We start from the raw sequence: 10014 nt of genomic DNA, 5'->3' as shown, positions 1-10014 counted from the left end.
AGAGAGAGAGAGAGAGAGAGAGAGAGAGAGAGAGAGAGAGAGAGAGAGAGAGAGAGAGAGAGAGAGAGAGAGAGAGAGAGAGAGAGAGAGAGAGAGAGAGAGAGAGAGAGAGAGAGAGAGAGAGAGGAGAGAGAGAGAGAGAGAGAGAGAGAGAGAGAGAGAGAGAGAGAGAGAGAGAGAGAGCGAGAGCGAGAGCGAGAGAGAGAGAGAGAGAGAGAGAGAGATTGTATTATGTTTACTTAGCGCACTAAAAGACGTAGTATGTGCCATCTAGTGGTGTTTAGTAAAAACACATTTGTTTCCCTCAAGAACTTTCTCATAGAAGTGAACTTTCTCCAGTTATTTAGTGTATTTTCCTCTGCCTATCTTTTAATCCACACACACACACACACACACACACTAGGTTTCGGTAACCCCACACAAATGTTCTCTTGCATGATGCACTGTGTGTGTGAACATATGCACCGGAGTGTGTGTGAGACAGGGGGTAGAGAGAGAGGGAGGTAGAGAGAGGGGGGTAGAGAGAGAGGGGTAGAGAGAGACAGGGGTAGAGAGAGCGGGGCAGAGAGACGGGGTAGAGAGAGAGGGAGGTAGAGAGAGACAGGGGGTAGAGAGAGAGGGAGGTAGAGAGAGACAGGGGGTAGAGAGAGAGGGAGGTAGAGAGAGAGCAGGGGGTAGAGAGAGAGGGAGGTAGAGAGAGACAGGGGGTAGAGAGAGAGGGAGGTAGAGAGAGACAGGGGGTAGAGAGAGAGGAGGTAGAGAGAGACAGGGGGTAGAGAGAGAGGGAGGTAGAGAGAGACAGGGGGTAGAGAGAGAGGGAGGTTAGAGAGAGACAGGGGGTAGAGAAAGAGGGAGGTAGAGAGAGACAGGGGGTAGAGAGAGAGGGATGGTAGAGAGAGACAGGGGGTAAGAGAGAGAGGGAGGTAGCGAGAGACAGGGGGTAGAGAGAGAGGGAGGTAGAGAGAGACAGGGGGTAGAGAGAGAGGGAGGTAGAGAGAGACAGGGGGTAGAGAGAGAGGGAGGTAGAGAGAGACAGGGGTAGAGAGAGAGGGAGGTAGAGAGAGACAGGGGGTAGAGAGAGAGGGAGGTAGCGAGAGACAGGGGGTAGAGAGAGCGGGGCAACACACACACACCTGTGATGGTCTCTGGCGTCCCTGCAGTGTGGAGGAGCCGGGTGTGTGTTGGGCTGGCTGGTTCCCCCTCGCTCACATACTGCTGCTCCTGGCTGGTGAACAGGCCAAGCTCCGGGGCTGGTTCTGGGTCTGGGGCCAGGGGCAGGGAGGAGTCTGGGGCGGCCAGCTTGGCTAACCTTTTACCCGGGGCAGAGGAACTGGGCCATGGGCCTGTGGAGCTGGAGATTCACCCGCCGAGCTAGCAGGATCCTGAGGGGAGGCAATGGGAAGTGGCTGTCTGGGCCTGAAACAAAGAAAAGGGGAGGAAGATGGAAAAAGAGAGAAATGAGAGAGAGAAAGAGGCACACAAACAGCAACATTACCCCTCTACGTAAACCATTTTGAACTCTCTTTGTTCTCTTTCAAAGCTGAAAATATAAAAAAGCTGACTGCACTGTGCTGCCTGGCATGAGTGGTTAATGTGTGTGCGACGTGCCTGTGTGTGTGTGTGTGTGTGTCGTGTGCAAACTTACTGTGCATGTGTCCTCTGGTTATAGACCAGCAGTACTGTAGTGGCCTGACCTTGCAGTCCTGACTCCTACAGTATAGACTCTACAGCTCTGCAGTATTGACGTTACAGTAGATACAGTAGAGGGATCCAGTGCTGAAATCACCTCAGCGTAAAGTGTGAGATTAGTGAAAGGTTGGGATCACAGAGTCACTAGATGGGGGAGCAGCCTAAATATAGACCTGGGTAGCAGAGAGAGATGAGACAGGAGGAGGTTGTGTGTACATGTGTGTGTATGTGTGTGTGTGGGTGTTGTTTGTACATGTGTGTGTGTGTGTGTGTCTCCACACTGCAGTTTGCTGTACTAAGAGCTACTTGGTGTGTTTCCACTACAGAACATGATAGACACCTGGACACAGACCTATTAGATGATCATAACAAGAAACACCGGCCTGATATTACTACGGGCTTTGGGCTACAGTGGGTGTTTCCATACCACATTCTCACACAAACACATCACTATGTAGGGGTGAACCTGTCTGGCACATGTACCTTTCAATATCCTCTTTACATAACCTTCTTATAGAGGATGGAACATTATATATGATTTGACTATCGAACCAGAGTGGGGGGGTTAGGAGGCAAATGTCCAGCTCGACGTCTCTGTAAACATGCCTTCCACCTCAATCGAAACCATCCCCTGGTCGATGCTGCATCTATGACTATCAGCATCACAGTATTACAAACACTGCTGGTGTACGGTAATGTCAGTTCTGGGTCCTTCTACAACAGTGGTCTTCAACACTGTCCTGCATGTTGGAGATGTTTCGCTGCTTCAGCACACTTGATTGAAATGAATGGGTCAACAGTGGGCCCTGCCCCTGGGGTTAAAGCTGGGTTACCCCCCTGGGGTTACCACTACTCTAGAAAGCAAAAGCACGCCTAATGCCATGTTGCTATACCGTACAATATCTAGCTGTTCATTTGCGGTGAGGTCTGAGCCACGTTCGCCTCTGTAAGACACAATGTAGCTAATTCTGCTCAGTAGCCTGCAGCATTGCAACGAACAGTTATAAAACCCGAGCATGCGACATTTATGATTTGTATCTTCTCTGAGGGTGGGCTTCCGTTACATCGTGATGTCGCGTCACTGATGCGGCTTGTCTCTCACATACAAGGACAACATTGTAAAATGGTTACAAAATTACCGCATTCATAACTGTAGGAAAGGAGTTCTATGACCGTACGGCATGTAGTTCGAAGAAATTACGTGAATACAATTGACAAAACGAGGTTACACGTTGTTCGTAAAATGTCAAATGCGGTCACTCACAGGATAAAAAATGCTGATGACCGATTCCTCAAATCTTCCAACAGCAAATCCCCGGCGACAGCAGACAGCGTCAGTTCAATTGGATGCGATACATTACCGGTGGTGATCACGCGGTAAAATGAGTATCCTGGCCTCGTTCTTTGATGACCAGTTGACCGTTCTTTTTCCAGACTGCACCTCGATGACAAATCTCTACAGTCAAGGTCACGTTAGATTTATTCCAAAACTCGAATCTGACCCATTCCACGCTCCCTTCCCTACAGCCATCTCTCTCTCTCTTCCTCCCTTTCTCTGCCCCGCTATTACCGAAACACCGACCGATCCGTTCGTGACGTCACAAACGCACAGCAAAGTGCACTGTTCTACGCTGTTCTCGCAAATTTGTTATATACAGAATTGTGTGAATAAAGATAAATGACGTTTAACTGACTTGATCATCTGCGCTGCGATTCTCTGTCTCACTTCTTGTTCGTTACATTTATGTGTGTTTATGTATGTATGTATGTGTGTGTGTGTGGGGGTGTGTGTGTGTGTTAGGAAGATAAGCAGGGAGAGAGAGAGAGGAGAGAGAGAGAGAGAGAGAGAGAGAGAGAGAGAGAGAGAGAGAGAGAGAGAGAGAGAGAGAGAGAGAGAGAGAGAGAGAGAGAGAGAGAGAGAGAGAGAGGAGAGAGAGAGAGAGAGAGAGAGAGAGTGGGCGCTGCATGACGCGGCATGGCATGGCTGTGGATGCCACCTGCCACTTACCCTCCACTGACTGAATGAAGTGTGTGAGTTGGGGACACAAAGAAATCATTGTCTGGTCACACTTGGCTGTGTTTTAAACCAAAACGGTTCCGTCCTTCCATCTGCCTGCGCCCACTTGAGTAACAAAATGCACTCTTCTATTGGTCCAACATCCTGAGCTGCATATGTACTTAGGTTCAGGTTCAGTCAAAAGGCTGATTACAAGAATGTTTCCAGCTGTGATTTGCCAACAGGGGCCTTTCCTGTAGGGCTCCATCTGGGTATGTCTAGTTCCACTTATCACCACAAGGTGTCACCATAGTGCCTCGAATAACAGCATCCCAACCATCACTGGAATGTTTGTACGTGTGTTAACTGGTCCTTATGAGAGGCCGTTTAGGAAATCATTCAGACTGTCCTTACACAAACAGGACAGAAACAATACAGCCCTGCCCTGAAATGCACCCCATGTAATTACTAGTATGAGTAACAAGAGTAAGTTTCATGCATGTGGCACTTTCCTAGTCAGAGTTGGGGGTGCATATTTTGGCAAGACACAATACGTTGTGTTTCAGGTGTTTGTGTAAGGGACAGGCTGAATGATTTCCTAAACGGCCTCTTATAGGGCCGCGTGAAGCACCACTTCCAAATGATGCCAATTTAATGTCTTCTTATATCCTCTGTAGAGCATGCTTCAACAAAAAACACGATCCTGCAGTGTCAAATATTTGCTGTTACAAATAAAAAATCATATCATAATGACAGACCCTGGGAAACAATCTGATGCACTCAATTTGCGCGCCACCGAACCTGAGCATCCTTCTTTGTGCGCTACGATTGGTCGTCGGTCATCTCCCGTGGCTCTCATGTTTTGTAACACGGCAGCATGGGAAACAAGGCATTCCAAAACAGTGTAATAAAATAACCTTTTTTGTGTGTCATATTTGTAGACTCATTTGTTTTCTATTTTATCTATGCGATTATAGATGTGCTATTATATACTAGCTAGTTAATCTGTTACCCTTCGAGCGCTTCATGTTTGGCGATATGAAATTACATAAAAAGGCTATTACGCGTGCGCGCAAATGTTTTTCTTTGTGGGTGAATGAAGAACAAGTTAGAACAACCACATGGGTTGAAGTTAGGGTTTTTACTGGGGGGTTTTAAACTGTGAACATGGACAACTAAAGAGGAGGTAGAAAGTGTTTGCGTCTTGGTTCTCGTGTTCCATGTGGAAACCTCATAGAGGATGATGGTATCTGCCCATTATCTGGCACACCGCGGATTATTTTTGACAGTGCTCCTTTCCACTTTCCGCTCGTTCTCACCAACACCTATAGGTTTTTGGTATCTACATATAAGTCTGCATATGAACTACTGGCATCCTTATCGTTGACGTTCTATTTGTTTTAGTGGGAGTCTGTTCGCGTTTCCAGACTGCAGTCTATTTTAAAGAGCTATAATTTGCCTAAATAACAAGATGAATTTTGATCAGATTCTTTCGGCGGTGGGAGGTTTTGAAAAGTACCAAAAAATTCTGTATGTGTGGATATGCCTGCCCCAGATCCTGCTTGCGTTTCACATGATGGTGAGCATCTTTACTGGGGCTACACCGCCCCACAGATGCCGGGGGACCTCGAGTTCAGTTCCAGGCAATCTTTCATCCGTAGCCGTTAACAACCTGAACCTCAGCATCCCGGACCCGCTCGCAGAATCATCCTGCTTTGCCATGGGCTATCTTGGGAATCGGAATACGGCTGCCCCATGCGAGCATGGATGGGTGTACAGCAAAGATGTTTTCGAGAGTACAACAGTCACGGAGGTAAAGTAAATCAATGAACTGTTGTGGAACTGGTCTGGAGAAAGTCTTTAAGGATATCGTTCACGTCCGTGAGTGTCTAGTGTGTAGTGTATTCAAATCACAATGTAGGGCTAGTTGTGGTGTACACGTTTAGTTTCATTACACCAAAAGAATAACATGGAACACTTAATGGACAGCTTTTTAGAGGACTTGCCCACTGGAACTTGCAGGAATGTTTTATTTTCTCCTTGTTCCAGAACTCGAATTGACACACACAGTGTCACTCACCACAATGTTCCTGTGTGCGTTCTCCATAGTGGGACTTGGTGTGTGACCAGGCAGGCTTGAACAGTCTGGGCTCCTCTATCTACATGTTTGGCCTGCTGGTGGGGGCTGTGCTGTTCGGCGCCATGGCTGACAGGTTTGTGGGCCAGGAATACCCCACCTCACCACCTCCCTCCCACCCTCTCCCTTCTCTGACCTTTCACCTTGGACATCTGACTGGGATCACAGACACAGCGTCACATGTCATATCTATCTCACATATGTGTCTCTGTCTTTCTTGGTCTCACTATACGTTGCCTGTGTTACTCTCTCTCTCTCTTTTTTTTGTTCATCTCTCTCTCTCTCTCTCTCTCTCTCTCTCTCTCTCTCTCTCTCTCTCTCTCTCAGGTACGGTCGGCGTTTCTCCCTGCTCCTGTCCCTGGCCCTACAGACTGTGTTCGGCGTGGCCGTCGCCTTCGCTCCCAACTTCCCCGTCTACGTGGTGCTGCGCTTCATCGTGGGCACCTCCATATCAGGAGTTATTATCAACGCCTTCGTACTGGGTACACACACCGGTCGCGTCAACACACCGAAAACACACGTACGCATGTCCATGCAGGCCTCTCATATCCATGGACGCCTCTAATACACACACACACTCAGTGTAATGTTTCATGTTGTAATGAGATGTCGCTCGTTCGAACCATTTGCGATCTCTAAATCAAATCTGTCACACGTCTTGTCCAATTCCCAGAAATCCCATGGCTAATCCCTCCCTCACTCCCTCTCTCCTAGCTCCAAACCCCAAGCAGCTTCAAACCCAGCTCGCCCCCTGCCAATCCCTTTCTTTGTCCCCTGACTGTACCTCTCCCACTCCCCCCTCTCCCCTCTCCCTGACCCCCCACAACCCCCTTCTCTTCACAGGTACCGAATGGACCTGCACTAAGAGACGCATGCTGGCTGGTATAATCACTGACTATGCCTTTGGGTTTGGTTACATGCTAGTGGCAGGTATAGCTTTCCTCATTCGCGACTGGAGAAAGCTACAGCTGGCAATATCAGCACCTGGCTTTCTGCTGATCTTCTATATATGGTGAGGAGGACACACACACATCAACCACCACACACACAGCGTGTCTAAACCAAACATGGTCACACCCACATTGAACATGCTAACACTTCTTCAACCGTTTACGCCTATCTCCCTTATCTCTTTCTAACTGACTGTTTCTCTCCCTCCCAGGGTACTACCTAACTCGGCCAGGTGGTTGCTAGCCAATGACAGGCAAGAGGAGGCCATTGCTCTCCTGCGCAAGGCAGCCTTAGTTAATGGACGAGAATTCCCTCCTACAGTACAGGTACCAACACACACACACACTTGCCCACACACAATACACTCTCTCAGTGTCCATCTAATGCAGGTGTGTGTGTGTGTCAGGTGGAAAGGTGTCAAATGGCAGCTCGAGGGAGGCAGAGTTTTTCTGCAGCAGATCTTGTACGAACACCCCAGATGAGGAAGAGAGCTCTCATCTTGTTTTATGTTTGGTAATATGTTTGTTTTTCTCAGTATACTGCTATATGACCACGAGGATGTTTTCTTTTCGCTCATATCTTTGAGTGTTTACATGTGTGTGTGTGTGACTCCCTCACCTCTCCCTCCTCTTCTTTCCTTTCTGCAGGTTTGTGAATGTGTTGGTGTACTACGGACTGTCTCTGGGCGTGTCAAGGCTAGGGACGGATCTCTATCTCACCCAGTTTGTGTTTGGAGTGATCGAAATCCCAGCCCGGTCATTGGTCCTCCTCTTCCTACCCTTTAGCCGCCGCCTTTCCCAGAGTGCATTTCTGGCCCTGGGCGGAGCGGCTTGTTTACTAACACTCCTGGTTCCAGAAGGTACTCTTTGTGTGTGTTCAATGTGTTTTCCTTCAGGATCAATAGAGTGAGTAGAATTCAAATGTGTGTGTCTCTGTACCTGCAGGACATTTTTAAACGTCCGATCCATATTCCTTCTCCACATCCGCCTTTGTGCTATCCATCCCTCTTCCCTTCTTCCTCCTCTCCCTCCCCTCCTAAGAGCACTCTAACCTGAGGACTGCCCTGGCGATGGTGGGGAAGTTTGGGATCACCGCCTCTTTCGCCGTCATCTACGTTTACTCTGCCGAGCTGTTCCCCACGGTGCTCAGGTAGGTGAACCTGGAAACACTGCCATCTCTCCGAATAATGATTTCATCCTTAAGAATAAGAATAATATATTAGACTTCCAGATGCTTTACAGAGTCTACACACTGGGTAAAATGACCTTTTATTTCATAATCTTCCATGAGAACTGTAAAAATCTATGTTGTGTGTGTGTGTGTGTGTATTTTTGTTTGTGTACCCACAGGCAGACAGGGATAGGCGTGTCCAGTATGTTTGCCAGGATGGGTGGTGTGTTGGCCCCGATCATCAACATGCTACACACCCGGAGCCCCTCTACCCCCATGCTCATCTTTGGTACTGCCCCGCTCCTGGGCGCTGTCCTAGCCTTGGCACTGCCCGAGACCGCCAACAGACCCCTGCCCGACACGGTGGAGGACGCTGAGACCTGGGACACCAGGTAATGTCTATCAGATCTGTATCTGGTCCTGGGTCAAAACACTATCAAAAATCCTCTCTGATGCATTTTTGGAGCCTATGGGTACCAATGTGTCAGACAAGACCAATAAAGCACGGACAACTCATTGATTCTTAGTGGAAATTAGCAGTCCTCAGACTAGCGCTAGGGTTTCGGTTTGAGACAAGGCCCCCATTCAGTCCCCAGCCCTGTCTGACCTTACCAGAGACCAACAGTGTTTGCGCAGTGGATGTTTTTAGCAGTTACAGCCCACAGTGTGCTTGTTTGTGTCTTTACCAGGACTCCCCCTAAGGAGAGCCCAGGAGATTGTGGGGATCTGGGCCAATCCACAGGCAGCACTGAGGGGCAGGAACTGGAGCACCTAGCAACAAACTCCTGATCATTAAACCCTGTCACCCATGTACACGCACTCTACTCCATTCCTTATATGTGCTATGCAACAACAAACAATACAAAGGTCCTAATGTGCACAATGCAATGCAAGCTGAAGAACAACAAACACACATTTTCATATGTCCATAAATACACAAAGAAATCAGTGTGTCACTGCCAAAGTTTGTCCATCTGTGTTTTCCCACACAGAAAAAAACACGTATTTGAAATGGCTGAAAACCATGACTTTCTTTCTGCCCGTCGTTATTTTTGTGTTGTAAATATCTTAAACGCAGGCACTTCACACACACTCAGCCAACTTGGACAACTGCCAGCAAAGTACCATTGAGGTGCTGATTGAAGGACTAGCTGCTGAGAAAGCATCCGAATGGTTGAGTGAATGGGTGTGATCCTATTGGTTAAGAGATCACACCAAGCACCTTTTGAGAATCACAAAGGACAAGAGGACATTATTTCTCATTACAAAAACAGACTGATGTTCCTAATTTGAGATGTTGTGTTTCATTCACAGTTGGCCGTTTTCAAGTCCCTGGATACACCCGAATGGTGTAAACATACAGCATTTATTTAAAAAAATCAATAACTGTCATGACATAATCTTGTGTGCCAATCCTGGACCTGTAGGGTCTGATAACAATGTATCAGTGTTTATATTTTGGTATATCTATGCTGTAGATTTTTCTGACAAAACAGCTGCCTGTTTTTAATCTTTTCTAGCTTTTAGCTCTTACAAGTGAACTTTTGAAGAGACTACGTGTACTGTTGTGATTTCTACTGTGTCTGTGTCCTGTGATGTAGCTCTAACGTAAGCATTAGAGTGGCCTGTACTTTACATAGCTCTACTGTAGCATTACTTGGCAGGTTTTTGTAAGTAAGTTCTGACATCGATAGGCATGGGTTAGGTTAAGAGTGTTTAGAGTGAAAATCAAAAACTTTATCAGAGCTTGGCTCACTTTTTAAACCCATTTACCTCTCCTGGTTTGAAAATACTGATTGACAAGATGCATGAAAACTCACCACTTTCCACACCCAATGATTTTATACAAATATAAGGCCTTTTGGGGTGAGTGTCCTGCACAGCTTTCTACAGGCTTGTTGGACTTAGTAAATTAGCGTTCATTTTGTAACAGGTTGATTACTTGTGTTGATGAGTTTGTTATAAACATTTGATAATGTGATACTGAAGCATATTTGTACGTACTGAAATGTCATTGTTACTAGTGTGGTTGTAAAACATTTTAACACTGTATTATGAAGTGCTTTTATAG

At 47.1% G+C, this 10014-nt stretch overlaps 2 protein-coding genes across 3 annotated transcripts in view; one reads left to right on the top strand and one right to left on the bottom strand.

The window, feature by feature from the left end:
* The window catches only part of trak1b (trafficking protein, kinesin binding 1b), an 8303-nt gene extending 7866 nt beyond the window's left edge, over positions 1-437 (bottom strand). Inside the window, exon 1 of the mRNA XM_062446075.1 lies at positions 415-437. Coding sequence (XP_062302059.1) covers positions 415-437 — 23 coding nt within the window. The remainder of the gene's footprint in view (positions 1-414) is intronic.
* A 4321-nt stretch (positions 438-4758) lies between these two features.
* Positions 4759-9994, top strand: si:dkey-166k12.1 (solute carrier family 22 member 13). 2 transcript variants are annotated; one of them, XM_062487057.1, is made up of 10 exons: positions 4759-5498; positions 5795-5898; positions 6150-6304; positions 6666-6834; positions 6985-7099; positions 7180-7286; positions 7421-7632; positions 7814-7922; positions 8123-8335; positions 8633-9994. In XM_062487057.1, exons 1-10 carry the CDS (start codon positions 5157-5159, stop codon positions 8730-8732), a joined length of 1626 nt encoding a protein of 541 aa, XP_062343041.1. In that variant the 5' UTR covers positions 4759-5156; the 3' UTR covers positions 8733-9994. The 2 variants fall into 2 exon arrangements, with proteins under 2 accessions (XP_062343041.1, XP_062343042.1); XM_062487058.1 differs by having other exon boundaries at positions 6747-6834; positions 8633-9991.
* Positions 9995-10014: the final 20 nt, after the last annotated feature.

This window comes from Osmerus eperlanus, chromosome 20 (assembly GCF_963692335.1).
Source record: "Osmerus eperlanus chromosome 20, fOsmEpe2.1, whole genome shotgun sequence".
Taxonomy (NCBI): domain Eukaryota; kingdom Metazoa; phylum Chordata; class Actinopteri; order Osmeriformes; family Osmeridae; genus Osmerus; species Osmerus eperlanus.
This window is presented reverse-complemented; position numbering and strand designations above follow the sequence as displayed.